This window comes from Artemia sp. Qi Xiang Cuo, chromosome 7, assembly GCF_049724085.1.
Source record: "Artemia sp. Qi Xiang Cuo chromosome 7, ASM4972408v1, whole genome shotgun sequence".
In the NCBI taxonomy this organism is placed as follows: Eukaryota; Metazoa; Arthropoda; class Branchiopoda; order Anostraca; family Artemiidae; genus Artemia; species Artemia sp. Qi Xiang Cuo.
This window is the reverse complement of record NC_142800.1, coordinates 11064633-11088571: the sequence shown is the minus strand read 5'-3', so window position 1 is coordinate 11088571 and position 23939 is coordinate 11064633. Positions and strand designations below refer to the sequence as shown.

At 35.9% G+C, this 23939-nt stretch overlaps 1 protein-coding gene across 1 annotated transcript in view; it reads left to right on the top strand.

Moving 5' to 3' along the window:
• eag (potassium voltage-gated channel protein ether a go-go) overlaps nucleotides 1-23939 on the top strand; it is a 525138-nt gene that overhangs the window by 212592 nt on the left and 288607 nt on the right. The window contains exon 6 of the mRNA XM_089092021.1: nucleotides 13673-13788. Within this exon, the coding sequence (XP_088948147.1) occupies nucleotides 13673-13788 (116 nt within the window). The remainder of the gene's footprint in view (nucleotides 1-13672; nucleotides 13789-23939) is intronic.

Sequence of the window (23939 nt, the reverse complement as noted above, 5' to 3'; positions counted from 1 at the left end):
GCTTTGAAAAATCAAGAAAATGTAACTGTGACAAGTTAAACCATAACCAAACACTACTGAAATATTCCAACTCTTGCATTTCAAAGAAAGAAATTCAAAATCAACTTTGAAAAATCATGAAAATGTAACTGTGACAAGGTAAACCAAAACCAAACACTACTGAAATAGTCCAACTCTTGCATTTCAACGAAAGAAATTCAAAATGAGCTTTGAAAAATCATGAAAATGTAACTGTGACAAGGTAAACCATAACCAAACACTACTGAAATAGTCCAACTCTTGCATTTCAAAGAAAGAAATTCAAAATGATCTTTGAAAAATCTTGAAAATGTAACTGTGACAAGGTAAAACATAAGCAAATACTACTGAAATAGTCCAACTCTTGCATTTCAACGAAAGAAATTAAAAATGAACTTTGAAAAATCAAGAAAATGTAACTGTGACAAGGTAAACCACGACCAAACACTACTGAAATATTCCAACTCTTGCATTTCAACGGAAGAAATTCAAAATGAACTTTGACATATCATGAAAATTTAACTGTGACACGTTAAACCACAACCAAACACTACTGAAATATTCCGACTCTTGCATTTAAATGAAAGAAATTAAAATGAACTTTGAAAAATAAAGAAAATGTAACTGTGACAAGGTAAACCACATCCAAACACTACTGAAATATTCCAACTCTTGCATTTCAACAAAGGAAATTCGAAATGAACTTTGAAAAATCAAGAAAATGTAACTTTGACAAGGTAAACCACAACCGAACTATACTGAAATAGTCCAACTCTTGAATTTAAACTAAAGAAATTCAAATGAACTTTGAAAAATCAAGAAAATGTAACTGTGACAAGGTAAACCACAACCAAACACTACTGAAATATTCCAACTATTACATTTCAACGAAAGAAATTCAAAATGAACTTTGAAAAATCAATAAAATTTAACTGTGACAAGGTAAACCACAACCAAAATCTACTGAAATAGTCCAACTCTTGCATTTCAACAAAGGAAATTCAAAATGAGCTTTGAAAAATCAAGAAAATGTAACTGTGACAAGATAAACCACAACCAAACACTACTGAAATATTCCAACTCTTGCATTTCAACAAATGAAATTCAAAATGATCTTTGAAAAATCAAGAAAATGTAACTTTGACAAAGTAAACCACAACCGAACTCTACTGAAATATTCCAACTCTTGCATTTCAACAAAAGAAATTCACAATGAACTTTGAAAAATCAAGAAAATGTAACTGTGACAAGGTAAACCACGACCAAACACTACTGAAATATTCCAACTCTTGCATTTCAACGAAAGAAATTCAAAATGAACTTTGAAAAATCAAGAAAATGTAACTGTGACAAGGTAAACCACAACCAAACACTACTGAAATATTCCAACTCTTGCATTTCAATGAAAGAAATTCATAATGAACTTTGAAAAATCAAGAAAATGTAACTGTGACAAGGTAAACCACAACCGAACTATACTTAAATATTCCAACTCTTTCATTTAATCTAATTAAATTAATAATTAAATTTTAAAAATCAATAAATTGTACAGGTGAAACTTTAACCCACACCCAAACACTACGGGGAGGGGCTTTGGGGTCCGGAGTTGGATTTTGGGGGTCTGGGTGGGCCTTTGGGGCGCCGGGGGACCGGTGGATGGCCTTTGGGGCACCGGTGGGCCTTTGGGAGCCCGGGGGACCTTTGAGGACCATGGGAGGGCATTTGGGGCAGTTGGGGGCCGGTGGTGGGCCTTTGGGACCCCTTTGGTCGTTTGGGTGCTCGTTGGGGCCTTTGGGGGGCCGGGGGATGGCCTTTGGGGGTCTGGGTGGGCCTTTGGGGGCGCCGGTGGCCCTTTGGGGCACAGATAGGGCCTTTGAGGGTCCGGGGGGACAGTTGGGGGCCTGGGGGGCATTTGGGGACCGGTGGTGGGCCTTTGGGACCCCGTGGGGCCTTGGGGAGCTCGATGGGCGTGTGGGGGCCCGGGGAGGGCCTTGGGGGGTGTGGGTGGACCTTGGGGGGCGCCGGTGGCCCTTTGGGTGCTTGGGGGGGCCTTTGAGGGTCCAGGGGAACAGTTGGGGGCCTGGGGGGCATTTGGGGACCGGTGGAGGGCCTTTGGGAGCTTGGGGGGCTTTTGAGGACCGGGGCTTCCTTCGGGGTTGGGGTAGGAGGATTGGAACCCTTTGGGGTTGGGTTAGAGGACCTCACAACACTGTTCAAATGAAACTTGTGTATTATAACGACCACAGAGTTTCACCATTAAATTCTCTTCTAAAATCTTTCCTAAAATCATCTTTTAAAATGTCTCTAACCGTTTCGCCGAAATAGTTCCATAACCTGTCTAAAACGGTTTCGCCCAAATAATCCCTAAACGTAAATTCAGCGTGTTCCTTTGTTATTGGCATCTCTGCGCTAACGCATTTCAAATTAATATGAAACCTTTTCGCGCGCTAAAACAATTCATCGCTAAGATGCTTCTTGCCTAATTGTTTCCATGGCCTTTGGTTATTAATATCCTTTGGAGTTCGACCAAAAGAGTTGTTTCCGAGGCAAAGACATTAATGACTTGGATCTATTCCTGGAGAATCGTTTCTAGGCGAAAATTTTAAAAGTCTGACAGATGATGTCATTGATTGATTGATCTGTCAAGAAAGGGAAATTAATTTGTTGTTTCTAAGGGGAATTATTGATTCACGATAGGTGAATTGAGGTCGACAGCACAGGTGTTCCAAATTCCGGGTTTTTGTTGTTGTACGCTCTCAGCGAATGTCAAGGTCGTTGTTGTTGTTGTGAAATTTAGGTCATTGACCCCATTACGTAATCTTTCTCCCTATGGACTCTATGACCATATTAGGACCCCCGTCAGCATTAAAAATGCTGTACGAACCACGTGGTTCGTACGGGACTCAATAAGGCATCTCTACTTTGTTCTTTTTGTTCAAGGGGGGAGGGGTATGTTTCTTGCGTTGCTTTTTCGACAATGCTAATTTCAGCGATTACACTTTACGATCCGATACCAATTTTGAAGCATTTTAGGCTCTTTTTTGAAATTAATACAAATTTGTTGTAAAAAAAACAAAAAATTACTGCTAAGATTAATCGAAACAATAATTATCGTTCCTAAATCAGCTTTAAATGACTATATTTTCTCATTGTACATTTTTTAAAGCGCGTTTTAAAACTTTTGGTTACTACGGGTCATGACTCTCTTTAAATACTTTCTAAGACCAGACTGGCTATACATGATGTATGAAGCTAAGTGAGGAAAGGAAATAATAAATGGTAAATAAAACCAAAAAAGGGTGAGAAAATGAGGATTTTGTCAGCCAGTGGTAAAATATTAAGACGAAAAATTTCGACACATATTTTGAAAAGGACTTATGCCAATTTTTCCTCATTGCAAAGAAAAAAAAAAAAAAAAAAAAAAAGAAACAAGAATCTATCCTTTTAGAGTACACTAAACAAGATCCGAACAAACACTGACTGATTAGATTCAGTGTTTGTTCGGATCTTATGTAATGAACTCTAAAAGGTTAGGTTGGATTCTTGTTTGTTTGTTTTTTTTTGTTTTTTTTTATTACTGAGGACGACTTGACGGAGGTCCTTGTCAAAATACTTGCTGTTATTTCGTTTTCATATTTTACCACTGGCTGACGAAACCCTCGTTTTCTCACCCTTTTTTGGTTTTATTTATCATTTATTATTTCCTTTCCTCTCTTAGCTTCATACGACTCTCGCTTTACTAATTTTCAGCTATCGCTGCAACCATAACGGTTTGTGTTTCAAATAGTGTGTTTTAAATGTCAAAAGCAAGAACAATCATATGACCAACTACTATTTACATATTAGGGTGGTACTACCCCCTCCCCCTCCCTGTTGAACTCCCAAAATAACTTGAGTGTCATCTGTGTCTTATTGAAAAAAGATATGAATATGGAAGAGTACGGATTTTGTTCGTCAAAACATTAGAAAAAAAAGAAAAAAAAATATGGCAATCAAGTTTACTATGTAGGACTAATAAAAACAAACAGATTGTTTGATAAAAAACTCTATTAATTCCTAGAAGTTTGAGCAATTTTTATTTTTCAGCGTTATAATTAATTAGGAGAATAAATTTAAATAGTTTTATTTTGAGTTAGGTGCAAATTAATAAAGCCAGATTTTAGTAGGTTTAGATGGCCGTACCCCTTTTCCTGTTTGAGGTAATTTCTGTTTGTTTTCAGTTTAAATCGATTACTCCTATCAGTTTCAGTTCGTTTTATTATTCCTTTACTCATCTATAGTTGTATGTATTATATTTATGTTTGATGTGACTGCTCATTTTAATTTCTGTTTATTTTGGGTTACATTTATCCACCAGTAGTTACATCTCTTTGTTTTTATTTGATATAATTTTATTAAAGGCTAATTTTAGAAGTTTTTGCGAAGTTTTTCAGTTTTTTCTGCTTATGAATTATTTTATTGGATTGTGATTTAAATCTTGGTCAAAATTTTAATATCCAAACACTTTTTTCGATCAGTTGTAACTTTGTGTAAAAATTGTAATTATAGTTTTACTATAGAATTCTGGGTGGATACGAAGGGGGTTATAATTCATATTCAATTGAAAATATACTTAATTTGTCTTCCACAAGGGCCATCCTGACCTCCATCTTATGAACATTCTTGAACATATACAGCTCTAAATCAGTGATGTTATCAAAAGAACCTTTTTATGTTATATTTCGACATAACAATTGGTTTGCTTGAGTGTTTGTTTTGTTGTTCCAAATAAAGGATGACACGAATCGGTATAATAGAACTTCGCTTCATTAGTTTTTGTTTTGATTGAAGTTACTACGGTCCTGGAATTTTAATTGAGGCGTCTATTTGAGCTAAATGTTAGAGCAGATCAAGGTAAAAATATTTCAATTTTTTCGCATCAAGCCACATTTTTCTTTTAAAATAGAATGTCCTCGTTGAGTCCCTTGATCTAGTCTACTTGCTCTGATGAACATTTTTTTTTTTTAATAAAAGCTTACTCGAGGTACATATTAATTTGTCTTTTTATTATATTAATTTAGTCGAAAAACAGTTTTTCGACTGAAAGTAAGGAGCAGCATTAAAACTTAAAACCAACAGAAAATATTTCGTATTTGAGGGGATTCGCCCCTCGTCAATACCTCGCTCTTTACGCTTAATTTTTTTTTCCGTACTTTCAAAAGAGCTATTTATTCTAATTAAACTACCTTTGTGACTCAGGCAAGTTTTTCAACAAAAAGTTAAGAACTCCATTAAACTAATTAAACTAATTTGTACTTTAATGAGAAAAAATTCAAATGAATTTACTGAAAAAAATTTGCATTGTCATTTTAGTATACATATGCTTATTTTTACTTTTTAAAAGCTTAATTGGTTTTTGATTTGAGAAATTTATGATGATTAAAACATAGAAAAGAATTTTTCAGCAAAGTAGAAATTGTGGTCTTGCTTTTAGAACTAATAGGGGTTTAGAACCCTGTTCAGATCAAGTTCTACTCGTTTTGAGTTTGACTCTGTTATTTATTTCAATTTTTGTTTGTTTTGGATTTCATTTATTTATTGATACTGATTTGTGGTAGTTGTATGCTTGGTATATTATTTGATTCTATTTTTGTCCATTTTTAGTTTAATGGAGTTCATCACTTTTTTTTTAAAACTTATTTTGTGGAAAAAGTTTTTTTTAACTGATTTCTGTTCCTTTTTTATTGACATAGTCTTTTTCAGGCAAAGAGACTGAGCCTCTTCTAAAGTTAAACAACCATCCCTTCCATAAAAACCTTAAATGCTCCCTGAGCATAACTTACAACGCTTGCCCCTATTATCTGGGGTTTGTTTCAACCCCAAAAGCCTTTTTATATGATATTTAGACCACTTTTAATATAATGGCTACCTCAAAATTTCTATTAGATGCATTTTGGGGTAATACGGCGTGTGTGTGTGGGGGGGGATGCTGCCCTCCGATCAGTTTGACCCTTAAAAAGAACACTAGAGCGTCTGTTTACCAATCCAATGAGCCCCCGCCGAAGTTAATATGACCATGCTTTCTATAAAAACTTTATATGCCCCCAGGGCATAACTTACAACCCTTGCCCTAAGTGCTGGGGGGATTTGTAATCCTCAGACACAGTTTCTAATCTTTTCAAATGCGTAGAAAAAAAGGGTAGTATAAAAATTGTTATGGAATGTGTTTACGGAAATGGAAGGTGTGGGGGGGGGGCATGTTTCCTTTAAGGACTTTCAAGAAGTAAGAAAGGCACTCCTCCTCACAGATTCCAACCAAATGAGCCCTTTTTGAAAACTTTCTTCTTGAGTCCTTTGCATAACTTTCTATAAGAACCTTATAAGCCCCAAGGAAATATATTATGACCCTTGCCCTGAGGGCTATGAGGGAGGGTTGTCATCCTCGAAGACATAATTTTCAGACCTTTCGACTACGTTGAACAAAATGACCATATCGAAATGTAGATCGGAAATGTTTGGGGAAATGATTGGAGTGGGCGGGGGGGGGGATTCTCCCTTCGATTACTTTTGACTATTAAAAGGGGCAATAGCCCTCACAATTTCCAATCGAATGAGTCCTTTTTGAAATTTTTACGACAACGCTTTCTAAAAAAAACCTTATATGCCCCCAGGGCATAACTTACAACCGTAGCCCTGAAGTCGATGGGGGGGGGGATTGTCATATTGAAAGACATAATTTATAGACCCTTCAACTATCTTCAACAAAATGGCCATATCAAAATGTTGATTGGAAGTGTTTGAGGAAATGATGGGCGTAGGGGGGGGGGAGGGCATTCACCCTCCGATCACCTTTGAGTATTAATAAGGACACTAGTCCTCTCAGTTAATTGAATGAGCTCTTTTTGAAGTTTTTACGACGACACTTCTTATAAAAATATTATATGCCCCCAGGGCATAACTTACAACCTTTGCCCTGGGGGGGGTTTTGTCATCCTCAAAGACCTAATTTCCAGAACTTTAAACTACGTTGAACAAAATGGCTATCTCAAAATGTTGATTAGATGTGTTTGGGGAAATGGTTGACGTGAGAGCGGGGTTAGTTGCTCTTCAATCAGTTTCGACTATTAAAAAGGGCACTAGCCTTTTCAATTCCCAAGCAAATGAGCCCTTTTTGTAGTTTTTACAACAACGCTTTCTATAAGAACCTTATATGCCCCTAGGGTATAACTTATAACCCTTACCCTGAGGTCTGTGGGGGGGGAGGGGGGGGGGGGGGTTGTCACCCTCAAAGGCCTAATTTCCAGAACTTTCAACTACGTTGAAAAAATAGGTATATTAAAATTTGGATGTGTTTTGGTAAATGGTGGACGTAAGAGGGGGGTTAGTTGCCCCCCAATTACTTTTTACTGTTACAAAGGGCGCTAGCCCTTTCAATTTTTCTATCGAATGAGCCGCTTTTGAAGTTTCTACGACAATCCTATCTACAAACACCTTATATGCCGCCGGGGTATAACAAACAATCCTAGCCCTGAGGGCAGTGGGAAGTTGTCATCCTCAAAGACATAATTTCCAGAACTTTCAACTACGTTGAAAAAATTGGCTATCTCAAAATTTTGATTAGATGTGTTTGGGGAAATGGTGGGAGTGAGAGGAGGGTTAGTTGCCCTCTAATCACTTTCGACTTTTAAAAAGGGCACTAGCCCTTTGAATTACCAATTGAGTGAGCTCTTTTTGAAGTTTCTACGACAACGCTAACTATAAAAACCTTATATACCCCCAGAGCATAACTTACAACCCTTACCCTGAGGGCTTGGGGGGAGGGGCTGTCATCCTCAAAGACTTAATTTCTAGAACTTTTAACTACGTTGAACAGAATGGCTATCTCAAAATTTTGATAGGATGTGTTTGAGGAAATGGTAAGTGTGAGAGGAGGGTTAGTTGACCTCCAATTACTTTCGACTATTAAAAAGGGAACTAGCCCTTTCAATTTTCAATTGAGTGAGCCCTTTTTGAATTTTCTACGACAACGCTTTCTATAAGAACCTTATATGCCCCAGTGCACAACTTACAACCCTTTCCCTGAGGGTTGGGGGGGGGGGGAGTGTCCTCCTCAAAGACATAATTTCCAGATCTTTAAACTACGTTGAACAAAATAGCTATCTCAAAATTTTGATTGGATGTTTTTGGGGAAATGGTGGGCGTGGAAGGGGTCTTAGTTGCCTTGCAATCACTTTCGGCTATTAAAAAGGGCACAAGCCCTTCTGATTTCCAATCGAATAAGCCCTTTTCGAAGTTTCTGCGACAAATCCTTCAAGACGAAGTGCCCTGGTCTAAAACCCAAAAAAAATAATAATAATACATTGTGCCAACATCGTTCCTTACTCAAAATGAGAAAGTTTTGATTGAATTTACCCATTTATCAATTAAGACAAACAACTATACCAACTAAGGCGTGGCTTAACCTTATCATCGGCAGCGCAATAGGCCTGCCTAAGTAAAGAACGATGTTGGCACAATGTATTTTGTTTTCCTTTTTGTTTTAGACCAGGGCACATCGTATCGAAGGAATTGTCGTAGAAACTCCGATAAGGGCTTATTCGATCGGAAATTGGAAGTGGTTTTGCCCATTTTAGTAGCCGAAAGTGATTGCAAGGCAACAAACCCCCCTCCCGCGCCGACTATTTCCCCACATACATCGAATCAAAATTTTGACATAGCCGTTTTGTTCAACGTAGCTTAAAGATTTGGAAATTATGTCTTTGAGAAGGACACTCCACCCACAGCCCTCAGGGCAAGGGTTGTAAGTTGTTTCCTGGGGTCATATAAGGTTTTACAGAAAGTGTTGTTGTAGATACTTCAGAAGGGGCTCATTCGATTGGAGTTTTGGTTTAATGGACTTCTTAACTTTTTTTTGAAAAACCTATTTTGTGGAAAAAGTACTTACAACCCTTGCCCAGAGGGGTGTGGGGTGTCTGTTATCCTCGAAGAGATAATTTCCAAAACTTTCAACTACGTTGAACAAAATGGCTATCTCAGAATTTTGATTGGGTGTGTTTGGGGAAATGGTAGGCGTTAGAGGGAGGTTAGTTGCCCCCCAATCACTTTCGACTGTCAACAAAGGCACAAGCCCTTTCAATTTCCAATCAAATGAGCCCTTTTTCAAGTTTTTATTGACAACCCTTTCTATAAAAATTGTATATGCCCCAAGGGCATAGCTTACAACGCTTGCTCCGAGGGCTCTGAGGGGTTTATCATCCTCAAAGACCGAATTTCTAGAACTTTCAACTACGTTGAACACAATGGATATATCAAAATTTTGATTGCTCGTGTTTGGGGAAATGGTGGGCGTGAGAGGGGGGTTAGTTGTCCTCCAACCAATTTCGACAATTAAAAAGGGCACTAGCCTTTTCAATTTCAAATAAAATGAGTCCTTTTAGAAGTTTTTTTTTTTACAACACTTTCTATTAAAAACCTTATATGCCCCCAGGGCACAACCTACAACCCTTGCCCTGAGGGCTCTGAGAGGAGTTATCATCCTCAAAGACCTATTTTCCAGAACTTTCAACTACGTTAAACAAAATGAATATCTCAGAATTTTGATTGCATGTGTTTGGGGAAATGATGGGCGTGAGAGGGAGGTTAGTTGTGCTCCAATCACCTTCAACTATTAAAAGGGGCACTAGCCCTTTCAATTTCGAATTGAATCTGCCCTTTTTGAAGTTCTTACGACAACGCTTTCTATGGAAACCTTATATGCCCCCAGGGCATAGCTTACAACCCTTTACCTGAGGGCTTTGGGGGGTGGGGTTGTCATCTTCAAAGACCTAATTTGCAGAACTTTCAACTACATTGAAAGCAATGGCTATCTAAAAGTTTTGATTGGATGTGTTTGGGGAAATGGTAGGCGTGAGAGGGGGGTAGTTGTCCTCTAATCACTTTCGACTGTTAAAAAATGCACTAGCCCTTTGCATATCCAATCAAATAAGCTCCTTCTGAAGTTTCTACGACAACGCTTTCTATAAAAACCTTATATGCCCCTAGGGCACAAGTTAAGCCACGTGCTCGTACAGTAGTGGGGGGAACGTCCGCTCCAACAACATATTGTCCGAGACTCTAATCTACGTTGAACGACACAACCATATCAACATTTTGAATGGATGGATTCCGAGACGTACTAGTTATACAAGAGACAATCGTGGTACTCCAGTCACTTTCGGCTATTTGAAAGGGCAAAGGCCCTTCTAATTTTGAATTAAATGACCTGTTTTGAATTTCTACGTCATCTCCTTCGATACGAAGGGCCCTGGTCTAAAACCAACAAAAAAAATAATACGTTGTGCCAATATTGTGCTTTACTTAGGCAGTGCTATTGCGCTGCCTATGATTGGGTTAAGCCACGCCTTATTTGGTATAGTTGTTTGTCTTAATTGATAAAAAAAAAAAAAAAAAAAAAAATGGTGACTGGGATCCATAATTTTTTGGGCAGTAACGTGTTCAAGGCAAAATAAAGCACCAAAGTTGAACACAATTCTATTTTCTATTCATCTTATTATTAAAGAAAAAAAAATTACATGTTCAAAATGGCTATTGGTTTAGAAGATAAGAAATACATTGTCTATTTTAGTCCTTTTATATCTATTAAGGGAGGAGGACTAATTAAAGGAGTAGGAGGACTTATTAAGGGAGGAGTTTATGACCTCTTCTAGGCATTTTATACGTTCACTAAGACTAGATAAAATTTGTTCTCTGTAATTGGCGTATAAGCTTCCTCGGGACTAGATATCAAACAGTCCGTGGTAACGAACTGTGGTAACCCGGCTGAATAGTAACCGAAACTCTAAAAAATGGAATTTTGATACCAATAGATACATCAAAAGTATTAGATTTTTATGCTGATTTCAAATGTAAAAGTTTCGTTTATCAATCAAAATATGCAAGCTTTATATAATCAAATTTAGTCTAAACCATCAAAAGTTACGAGCCTGAAAAAATTTGCTTTATTTTCTAAAAAAGGGGGAAACATCCCAAGTGATAGAACCTTAATGAAAAACAAACCATCACATTCAGCGTAACAGAAAACCCTACTGTAGATGTTTCAAGGTCCTATCTGCAGAAATGTGGAATTTTGCATTTTTTGCCAGAAGAAAGATCACGGATGCGTCTTTATTTGTTGTTTTTATTGTTGTTGTTTGGTTTTTTCAGGGATGATCGTATCGACCCAGTGGTCATAGAATATCATGAGAGGGCTCATTCGAACGGGAATTAAAAGTTCTAGTGCCCTTTTTAAGTGACCAAAAAAATTGGAGGGCAGCTAGGCCCCCTCCCAAGCTCATTTTTCTACCAAAGTCACCCGATCAAAATTTTGAGATAGCTATTTTGTTCAACATGGTTGGAAAATACAATTGCTATGTCTTTGAGGATGACTTAAATCCCCCAAAGTCCCGGAGGAAGGTCTGCAAGTTATGAATTTTGCCCAATGTTTACATATAGTATTGGTTATTGGGAAGTATATAGAAGTTCTTAGGGTGATTTCTTCTGGTAGTTGGAGGGGGAGGGGTAGAGGGTTACGTGGGAGGATCTTTCCATGGAGGAAGTTTTCATGGGGGAAGGGACATTGCTAAGAAGGGGGAACCGGATTTCCACTAAAGTTTGACTCTGTCTCACAACTTCATTTTTTAAAATAATAAAAAACTTTAGCGTAAAGAGCGAGACGTTGAGGAGGGGACAGCCTCTTTCATATACGGAATAATTTCCTGTTCGTTTTAAGTTTTAATGTCACTCCTTCCTTTCAGTTAAAAAAAACTTATTTTTTAATTCAATATATATACAAGTCCCTTTTGAAAACTGTATTCTTTTACAGTTGTTTTATGCTCATGGGTTTTCCTTACTTTTTTATAATTTCCATTCCAGTAAAGCTATATTTACTTTTAAAGCTACATTTAAAGCTATATTTACTTTTTCCAAAACGATTTTGGTTCTAGTTTTTGGCCTTGCAAGATTTCAGCTGAGATACATTTTACCCTGAGCCGTTGCAATTAAGGGAATCCGGAATAAAATACAAATTCCCGTCAACTAATCGATTTGATACTGGCCCGTAAAGAGACTGAGCGATAATCTTCTTATGTACCTTTAGATAAAATTGAACTTATCCCTAAAAGGGTGAGCAAAGAGAATCCTTTGAATTATTAAGGGAATAACAATTTGAACAACATGATTGGAATAGCAGCCTTCCATTTGAACTTCTCTTAGTTGCTTTCACAGAAGGTCAGGAGGTGAATGTGAAGAAGGTGAAGAATGTGAAGAAGGTGAAGAAGGAGACTTGTTAAAAATGAGAAAAAATATAATTACAATGACTAGGGGCATAAGATTTTAGATGTTATTTAATTCAAGACAAAAAACTTTTTGGATTTGTAAATTTTTTCAAGTATCTAAAGATTCATAATATGAATGGTGGTATAGCTCCTTTTTGCTACGGGTAGGCTATATATTACCAATTGATAAATTACCAAGGTTACCAAATAAAAACATTTTTTGCGCCCCTTGACCTATGTTAGGACTATTCGTACCTAAATACCAAGATTTCTAATATTTTTTTCTTTTTTTCAAAATTACTAAGTCTTTTGGGCGGTATTGCCTTTTAATCAGTGCTGTCACGTTAAATATACAAAAAAGAAATGAGCGAAAACTAATAAGCTAAACTTGAAAATGCATCATTAACAATCTGTTGATCCCAAAAAATGATTAGACTTTCAAAGTAAAGCTGTACCTTCGTATTTTATTTGTTGTCATATTTTTGGCTTAACTAAAAGAACAGAATTAAAATCAAGTTGGTCGACTGTGATGAAAAAGTTAAGAGCCATGGCTAATTGCAGAAAAAGCCAAGACAGATAGTCTGAGTGAGAGGCAAAGCTGGCATTAACCTTTTTTTCAGAATTGTATAAAAATAATGTAATTTCACTTGTTGATAGATAGTCTATCATCCATTCATACATCCTAGGTCAGAACTAAGGTAGGTAGTCAAACAGTTCGAGGTAACGAACTGTAAGTAAGGAGCGAACCGGCTCAATAGTAAAAAGGAATTTTGAAACGTTTAAATTGTTCATGTATGGTGAGCCAAAATCAAAACCTGGATTAATTTAAAACGTTCACAAATTAAATAAAAAAAACAAGTTTTTTAAACTGAAAGTCAAGAGCGACGTTAAAACTTAAAACGAACAGAAATTATCCCGTATATGAAAGGGGCTGTCCCCTCCTCAACGTCTCGCTCTTTACGCTAATGTTTGACTCTTTCTCACAACTCTTTAAAACAATAAAATGTTTTAGCGTAAAGAGGTTGGCGTTGAGGAGGAGCCAATTCAAAAATCAGATTGGGTTTTTCTTGTCATTGGTATTTTGTCCAAATAACTTTCAATCAGTCCTTTGCCACCTACCACCAAACACTTTTTTCAAATATTAATCTACTATAAAATCAATAGACTAATAAAGCATTCACCTGCACCAGTTTTTTTTTTTTTTTTTTTTTTTTTTTTTTTTTTTTTTTACAAAAATGCAGATTGTGGCTTAGAGTAATTCTTCAAATAGCCACCTAATTCTATATTATTCTTACCGTCTAATGTTATTTATTCGTTTGCCTCAAGTTTGAATCCGTAATGCTTGTTTCTTTCCTCTTTTTTAGGCTTAAGTAAATTTGCTAAATTGGCCCGGACAGTAACAAGAAGTAGATCAGTTCTAGTTTCACAATTTTCCTCACATGTACCCATTAAGGATACTAAACAGTCCAATTTCACTCATGTAAGTAGCTATTATATATTATGCTCAGGGCCAGGATTTTTGTTCCGGGGGAGTGGGGCTACCCTAAGAAGACTTTAAAATACGCATCAAAAATTATTTATGTGCCTTTTGTTAAATTTTTTCGAGTTGGATACACATTTCGAGGCGTGGGGCTAAAACCCCATAACTCATCCCCTGGATGCGGCCTTGAATATACTGCATTGATACTATTGACTCTATTTTGAATTTTAGGGTTCGCTTTTAAGACTGGATTTAAAAAAAAAAAAATTCGCTTTTGACCTGCCCGATATTGTTAGCCGAGGTTAGTGGAAGCTACAGAGATTAGAGTGGCTGAGTTGGTTAAATGGTTCTGAAACGTGGGCGCTCCGAAAGACGGATAAGAACTTATTAGTCTTTACTCCCATTAATAATACCATAAATAGGTAATATAGATAAAAGGAAATAGTCAATAGAAAAAGAGAATCTCTGAGAAGAAATGAATATGAAGCTCATTACAAAGGGACAGATAAAGACTCCAAAGAACGGGATGGGAGGTCATAAAACTTCTATCCTTGAAAGGATAGCAGAAATAAGCTCTTGTATTGGTCAGAGAAAAATAGCATTATTCCACCAAGATTTCCGGAAATAAGGCGTAAGAATTTAAGCTTTTTTGTTAGTAAGGTGATTTAATTTCAAACTGTGTATTTACCACATAATCTATTTTATCGGTTAATAATTTTCCTGGGATTTCTCGTGAGTCATTGGACTAAAATTAACTTTCAAATTCTCTTTTGGTAAGGCTTTTCACTTACAGTATTACCTTCCAGCCCATGATCTGTAGACCTATCTTCATATAAATCTAAATAATTCTTCTTCATATATTAGTAGAATGTACGCCTTTCTTCAATTTGGAGATAAAATGTTTTTTTTTCTACACTTTTTCGAAGTTTTTTATCTGGTAGAGTATTTCCTAAGAAAAAGATTTGTTAGCCTATTTTTCCTTATATCGAAAATTAGTCGAGCCATGTCTCCGTTCTTACTGGCAAATTAAATATAAAAAAAACAAGTTTTTTTCAACTGAAAGTAAGAGCAACATTAAAACTTAAAAATAACAGAAATTATTTCGTATATATGGGGGTTGTCCCCTCCTCAACGCATCGATCTTCACGCTAAAGTTTTTTAGTAATTTTAAAAAACCTTCTTATTCTTCTAAGTAAACAACCTGTGCAAATTTTCTAAGTAAACAACTCTTGTGTTTCAGGAGTCGTTCTTAAGGAATTGGGACAAAAATAAAACACAGCTAATTAGGACATGGAAGCAGCACCTTTTTTACTTAGATTTGCTATCAATTTTAATTCTAACGTTACTGTTTAATGGAACATGAAAAACAGGGGTTATGTTTAATTTAAATTTGGGTTGTCTCTAATCTTCATCAGCATCTATTCCACCAGAACAACGCAATAGCTTTAGGGTTTTTAAGGTTAAGAATGTTGTATACTCTAGTTTTAACCGTTACTTTAAATTCTTATATTTACATAAATTTTTAAAATATATTATAAATAGATAAACATAAAAATTAAAAAACAAAGTTATTATTATTCTAATGGTTAATTATTATTAATTATAAATTATTTAATAATATTATTATTGATTATATCACAATAATAATTATGAAATAATCACTATTATCAGTATTTTGATTGATATCATTGCACAAATATATGAATATAATTATATTAGATTATACATTTTTGTAAATCTAAATAAGGTATCTTTTTCTTTTCTTTTTTGCGATTGGTAAAGAAAAGCTCATATACTTCTTTTTTTCAAGTTTTAGGTATCCATATTTAAAGTAAGAAAATACTTGAAGGCCTTTCACCTCTTGAAAACTTTTTCCTATCCCTTAAAAGGCGCCCTTAAAAGGGGCTATTTGAGGAATCGTAATACCTTTTCTCACGTTAGAAAAGGATTTCATAATAATTACGATCCCTTTAGTAATAGAAAAGGAAATAAGTAATATATTAAATCCACTGATCTGAGAAAAATGAAACACCGGCAATTTTGTGGCTACTATTCTTCTTGAGATAAAGCGGGGGATAGAGCTGTAATTGAATAGCTAACCAGACGAATACCGATACAGCATTCAAAATTAATAGCTAATGGAAACTAGGGATTTTTTTATTAATAAGCTGTGTCAGGTTTCTTTTATTTTTAGGACAAAAAAAGCACTTATGCTTTAGTATCACAAATGTCATAATTATCCTTGTTTGGATAGATATGACTGACTAATCAAAGAAGTTAGAAATAAGAAATTCAAAATAGGAGAAATGTAAAGCAATCATAATAGTAGAAAACAATTTTAAAAGGAAAATAAAGTATCGCTTCTCGATACAAAAATTTTCTTTATTTAAATTGCACCCTTAGATGATTGTCCAGGTTCCAGAAAACAAGTATCACAAGAAAAACTTGTGAGGATTTAAATGGGGATAAAAATATTAAGAAAAAAATGTTGTTCAGTTAAAAAAAAATGCTTTTTATTTTTTTATATTGGTGTATGATATCGATACACACGATGTACGGTTGAAAAGAGAGTGAAGTGGAAGGGGGCTCAAATAAGAAAAAGTGCATTTTAGCCAGTGCTGGCAAGTACTTTAAGTACTACTTAAGAACAAAATTGTAGTAATTAGGTCTGAATTACAGCTTTGGGATGGAGGATTTCTCAATTTCCCAATTTGGGAAATTGGGATGGAAGAAGAGCGTGCGTACCTGTGTTGGCCTCAGGCGGCTTGGTGCTGCGGTGAGTTGTTAGTAGTAGTAGTAGTAGAATTACAACTTTTCTAAAACACTGAATACTTAAGTAAAATAACTAGGTACTTGAAGCATAAATTACTTAAGAGCACTTGAGAAACACCATATACAGTCTTAAGTACATTATGTCATGTGTTATACTGTATCTCATGCCTGAAATAATATTTCTGAGCTTATTCAACGAAATATTTATAATATTTATATGTATAATAATTATAATATTTATAATATTTGTCGCGGAAATTCAAACGAAAAAATTGCACACCAGCAGATTTCAAAGGGCCAAGAAAGTTGGAATCTGAAATAAGATGGTATCTCAGAAATTCTCGTTTATCCTACACGGAAGGTCTTACTACATTTTAGGGGCAATAGGTAAGGATGGGTCCCAAAAGTCTAATGGAGTTCATGGAACGGATGCATCCAGCTACTATGTTGATACACCCTTGAAAGTTTCCAGAGCCCTTTTGAAGTTCCAGTCACAAGCTAAACTTAATTGGATCAGCTGGTTGTAAAGCTGTACTAACTAATGCCGATTAAAAATGATTGTTTTGTTCGTTTTCGAGTAAGAGTTTGGGATTGCAAGTGCAGACCGGACCTCCGGTGTGAACTCCCTAAGGAGTGTTGCAGCAGTTGCTACCCATGGGTCATAGGTGCGGAAGCAGCATATATAAGTTGATTTCACGAGAAATAAATCGCCAATTGTTGTATCCACGTTGTTTTTGGTTTTATCTGTATTGAGATCCGTGAAACGCCTCATTGTCTAAAATTTCATTTTTTTTTAGCATACAGTTCATTTTCAGATTTAGTACTTTGCATGTCTTTTTGCCTATTTTTCATGGTATTAAACGTCTAAAACATCAAAATTGAATAATAATAAAAAAAAAATCCTGTTTCGAATTCATGATTTCTCGTATTATTCCTCAAGAAATTATGAGAGATACAAAAATTTAGCTTTGGCTGTTGAAAAGATGATATGAAGTTCTATCAGTGTTCAAGGCTATTTGACTTCTTAAAAAATAAGTTTCAAGGTTAAGACAGATCATTTAGATAAAACAAAGAAAATTCTTCATTTAAAAACATCGAAATGGAAAGTCATAGAAGGAATTCTATTCCTGGAAAAGTACCGCAAACTCAAGTTTTTAGAAGATCCACGTGTGAAAAAATATTCTACCTTGTCTAGATTAAAGTGACCTCAAGGATATCAAGGATACACAATGATAATTTTAGAAATTATTTTTTAGTGTATTATTCATTTTCGGGTATAGAAGAGTGTGTGTCTTCTTGCTTCTAATTCATAGCGTTAAATGATCTAAAATAAGATAAATACGGTAATCGGAAATTTTAGAAAAATAAAGATAATCAAACTTTCTGTGTATTGAAATCAGGATATTTGGTGTTATTTCCCAAAAAACTTGTGAAAAACAAGGCAAGTTATGTAGGTTTTTGAAAGATAGTCTGAACTTCTATGAATATTTGAAGTTATTTTATTTCTAAGAAGTTCAGCTTCGAAACTGAGACATTTTATTGAAACAATTTAGGGGGTTTGCAAAATCATAACTTCAAAATAAAAAAGAAAAAACACAGAAGGAATTGTATTGTTTGGAAACCAATTTGAGACCTAGTTCTTAGAAGACCAAGATCTGTCTATCATTGTTGGAAAATTTTTTACCGTGTCTGCAAAAAAAAATTACCTCTGGAGTGATGCATCATGACAACTTTAAAAATTATTTCTAAGTCAATGAAGCAATTTTGCATGTAAGAAAATTTATGTCACCCAGCGTACCTTTCATAGAATTACTTGATTTAAACGCAAAGGGGCATTAAAATTAAAATTTCAGAAAACAACCTTCAGAAAACAACAGAAAAAATTGGAAATTGCAATTATATGCTGACCTTTCAAGCTTTATTTAAAAAAAAACATAGGAGAGGGACAGAATTTTGTTCTCCAGTTCTCAGATATATAGTTTAATGTTCTGCAGGATTACTATAAAATTATTATAAAAAATTATTATAGCTTAGTTTATCTTCGATTATTACAGCAGGATTATTATAAAATTAGTCTGAAAAGGCTTGCTTTCCCAGCTAAGATAGTTCTGGTTTGACACCATGTATAACATGAGAAAAAAACGGTGTTTTTTTTTGCTGGAAAACTCCTAGAAGTTTTTCAAACTTCGCTGGAACTGTTCTACCCCATTATACGATTGCCTTTCACAAAAAAAAAACTTTGATTTTGTGTCTCTTGTCACTCCGGAGCTACAAACCTCTGATCACGAGAAAAAATTAGCTGCAAAAGCAAGAAGTATGTTGCCATAGTGCGGGAAAGTCCTGTGCAGTTCATTCATACTGCATTAAATGCAGTTTTTTGAATCCAAGGTTTAAAGTAAGTGATACTGAGTTTATGGAGGAATATAGGGGTGATAGATCCGCTTGCAACGGCGTCGGAAATGTTCCAAGCCGAAGAATAATGCTTCTTTGGAAGCATTCATTCTACAGTTAAGAGCCCTGGAAAAAAACTGATAAACCTGAGGCTGTCCGCAAACTATAATGCCCCCTTGGTAAGCCCACTACTGCACGATACAGAATGTTGAGTTAGCTTTCTGGGAGATTTTCCGTTTTTTCTCGGATTTTTAAAGACTCTCATGTTCTCTCCAATTCTCCCAATCTACACCACACGTCTGTTCATGCAGAGAATATATCCTGATAATCGGAAGGAACAAGCTGCAAACATGTTAGTCAGTGAGACCAAAAGGCTGAATTTTGGCGATTCTAATGACGGCAATTCCAGTCTCTTGTCAGGCAACGGATTCTCTTAGTACTCCGACATAAGTGTTTGCATGAGCGTGTGTAACACGTTGAAGCTCTAGCGTGAAGAGCAGGTGACTCGGGGGGGGGGGTAACCTCCTTCTCATATAGAATAAATTATGTTCATTTTAAAATTGAACTTCTGTTAAATTTTTATCTCTATAATAGTTTTCTTGTTTTTCATTTAGTTTGTGTTTGTTTTAACATTACTCTCAGATATAACCTAAGGAGGGCGTTCACCCCTCCCCCCTCTTACTTGACATTTTTTATAAGGAGGGTTTGCTCCTATTTACAAAAATGGAGAAATTTGCATTTTTCACCTGAAGAAAATCACAAATGTCTGTTTTCGTGCCTCGGAAGTTTTTGTGCCTTTTTTAAATGACCAAAAAGATTCAAGGGCAAATAGCCCCTCTTTCACGCTTTGAAAATAAAAAGAAATTTTTTGAGGAATTTTTCTGCACGGGGGTTTTCAACGGCTATATTTTTTCGTGGGTAGAAAAGTCCCCGGAGGGAGCTTTCCAGGGGAAATTTTACACTGGGGAAGAGGGAATTTCTCGGCATGATTTGAAAAACAGTCAGAAATTAAATTTAAAACGAATCATTTTTTCAACTGATAGTAAGGATCAACATTAAAAATTAAAATTAGCAACAATTATTTCGTATGTAAGGGGTCCTGTTCCTTCCCTTAATATTACTCTTTGTGCTAAAGTTTGACTTTTTGTCACAATGATTTAAGAAAGACAGCTCAAACACAAGGCCCGCTGATTTAAATGAGACGTATTTCTAAAGAACTTTAAGACTTTAGCATAACGAGCGTGGGCTGAAGGAGCGACAGCCCCCCCTAATATACGGGATAATTTCTATTCGTCTTAAGCTTTGATGCTGCTCCTTACTTTCAGTCGAAAAAAACTTATTTGTTTTATTTAATGACTTTTCGGAATAATATGAAAAACACTTTCCTAAGGAAATTTTCTCTCCAGTCAACGCAGTGTGAAATGGAATTGCCAAAGTAATCTTGACTTAGTTAAGAAGGATGTCAACATTTTTCCCAGGTGAAATCGTCGTAAAAGCTTGGAAAGGGATCATTGGATCCATTTTTAATATATTCTTACGAGTGGGACAGACATTTTCGGATATATCAAAAACTTATTCATAATTATGGCGCATCTGATGTGACAAATAAGCTTGAGTTACTACACGTTAAGCTGCTAAAGTCAGCCCGTGGCAAGCTTGGGCCACCTCAGGGGCTCATCCGTCTTTTCGTATATTTGAACACTTTCTGTATTTGTGTTGTTTTGTGTTTTTCCTTCTTTTTTTTCTTTGACTTCTATGCCTACTTGTCTCCTGTGTTTATTAGGAGGTTATAAATAAATTATTATTATCATTTCAGGACGGGAATTCAAACCCCTAACCCCTCCTCTGAATAGGGCTTTGCCGTTCCACGATTGCTATTTAATATTCATTTACATTTACATTTGAAAATGAGATTTGCTCCAGGAAAATCTACAGAATGCTTGACTAGTCAATAAAGATTCTCTTTAATTCAAAACATAGATGTTGTAGTTTTGGTAAACTATATGAGCGATGTCATGATATAATCTTCGTTTTGAGAACATCAAATATCAATTTACCAAATAAAAGCAAAATGCATAGAAACACCATTATAAGACTGATTATTATAATCCAAGTTTCAACTTAATGGCTTCTGTTGTTGAAATATTATCCAGAAAACTGTATATGCAACACAAGCGTTAACTAGTCGGAATTTTAAGACTTATTCATGAGACTTGGTACTAGGTAGACTTTAGTTAGTTTAAGCCGCCAACGGAATATAAATACAACATTATCTTTAACACCTTCGATATTGTGGTTCAGAAACACAAATAGGAATTATCCACAGAAGATACTACGAACAAATCTTAAAAAGCAAAGTTTACATAGTACATGCATTGCATAACTAATATAAAATATTTGAAAATGAATCTTAAATAAATAGGGGAGATCAGGGCATTGATGAGATTTTTTCGCAGGATTGCAAATAACTTTTCAGTAAGACTCGTTATTGCACATCCGATTCTACCAACATTAACTTCACTATGTTAGCTTTATTTGAGCTATGAATAACAAACTTGTGCCTCTTACCAGATTTTCATGGGAGTGATCAAACAAAAAGTGGCAAAAGTGTTCATATGCCTGGATTACCGGGTATAATGGACACTTGGTATGGGTAATTCGGACACTGATGTCCATTATACCCTGGCTTGCCAAAGTCAGAAATAGAAGAGCAGAAATTAGAAGCAAAAAGAAAGTAAAAGCGAAGCATAAGAAATAAGAAAGAGAAGAGTTGGTTGTTTATTAAAAATATATCGAATAACAACTAGGCATGCAATGACAACTTAGGCAATATTCGGCTGTAGGCTTTAATTCAGCTCAGCTGTTCAGCTGTGGTACTTAAAACAATCACGACTACTTGATGTCAAATTGGGACAGGTTGACTTGAATAACAAGCTTTTCCGCTTGTCGCTTAGTGCCACCAGTAAATGATGGAGACCCTATGTTCATTTTGATCCTTGCTTTGTCGAATGTAAGAATCTGATCTGCCCTCTTAAACTTCATGAAAGGCACAAGTCTTTTCAAATAGAGTACCTCGTATTTGTCTTCCTCCTGTGAAACTATCTCCCCAATTTAGTTAGTTGGGATTTTCCCTATGTTTCCCTATAAAACAAGTGCATTGTCACCAGTTTTCACCTCTTCATAGTCAATGTCTCCCAAAAAATCTGCATGCTTTTACCATCTGAGTCACTTAAATGGGATTCTTCTTCTATTTCATCCTGACTACTCTCTATGGTGTCAAACTCAGGGCCTTTTTCCCTTTTTTCTTGCTATTTTTGCCTTGTTACTTCTCACTTTTTTCTTCTCCTTGGTCTTTCCTGTTCGTTCGGCAGTCTTTCATCAGTTGATATTTAACACGTGTGTCAGTGGCTGTAATGCTCTTGGTCTTTTTGCGGTTGGTAATATTTTTTCTGCCACCGGCTTTAGTGTGAGGAGAAATCTGTTCAAGGGATATATTTTGGCATACAGGTGTTTCCACCCGTAATTCTGAAGATGTACTAGAACATGTGCTTGGTTTAGACAGATCATTGCTTTTATGAGGATAATGCTCGGAATGGCTGGTTCCGTATGATCAGAGACATAAGAGCTCAAGAATTCGTCATGTGTAAAAATATCACGGTTAAAGGGATAGACTCCAGAAATTCTGAAGATAGACTGAATATTCTTTGGCGTGAAAGCCTGTGGAAAAGCAGTACCAAGCAGTTCTGCTATATTATCAATCTTGATGAGCTGACTAGGATGGTTAAGCATACCTGCATCGTCAACTCTATTTTAGTGATTTTTTAGTGGTCCAAAGACACATCTATCCAGGGGCTGAAGCTTGTGATTTGTGGGTGGTGGGATTGTAAGTATTACAAATCTATTCAATTCAGCATATTCTACTGATTCTGGGATGATATGCCTCGCATGGTTGTCCATGACCAAAAAACTTTTGAGGCAAGACTGTATCGGGTGGTCTTTTGAAAGTGTTTTAGAAATTCTGGAAAGGTTTAAGCAGTCATCCATCCGCTTACATAAGCTGCACCTTTCGTACCAGTAAGAGCACCAGAGACCATACGATCTTTGAAGTGAACACACGAAAAGACCATAAGGGGGGGGGTCTTTTTCATTGCTACACCTTTAGCACTAACTGCACAACTTACTGTTACAAGGTCACCCCTATTGGCTGATGTTAGTTGACCAACTTGCTTAGCACCTTTTGGAGCTAACACTTTCTTAGGATTCCGCACAGTTATAAGGCCAGTTTCATCAATATTCTATATAGCATAGGCTTCAAATTTCTCCTTTTCTAATACAGCCGAATAATTGTCAAAAAACTCATTGACTGTTGTTTGATTGAATGCAGCTGCCCCAGTAATGCTTGTAGCTCGAGGAGAACGGATAGACACACCAATCTGTACCAGCAATTTTATTATTTTCCCAGCTGTATGGAATCTTTTTCTTGTTCATTTTTGCAAACTGATAGGCCAGAATATAACATTGTTTTGGGCTGAGTCCACAATGCAGCTTTCTAGCTTTCGTCAGATAGTTAGCTAGATTGTTTTCTTCAATACCACTTAATATTTTTAATGCCTTTATCGGCTTTAAATACCTCTGGTTCTTCACTCTCAATTTCATTGAAAGGCACTTCCTTCCAAAGTTTTACCTATTTATCAGGCTTGCTCGAGGAATGTTAAGTTTCCTTGATGTTTCCTTGTTGGAAACATCACTACGAATCATTAGCAAAGCTTCTTTAATTTTCTGCCCGCCTGTTAAGCCCCTGGTTGAGTTTCTTAGATAAGTTCTTGCCATCTGAAATTGAACTATCTATTATAATATAGATGTGGAGTAGATTTTGCTGCTATTAGGGCATCATGGACAACCCTGTTCACTTCAAATTATAAGCATCCAATGCCTAGTCTAAGTAGTACTCTCTTTAACTTACCTTAAACACATTGTGAAACAAGCTT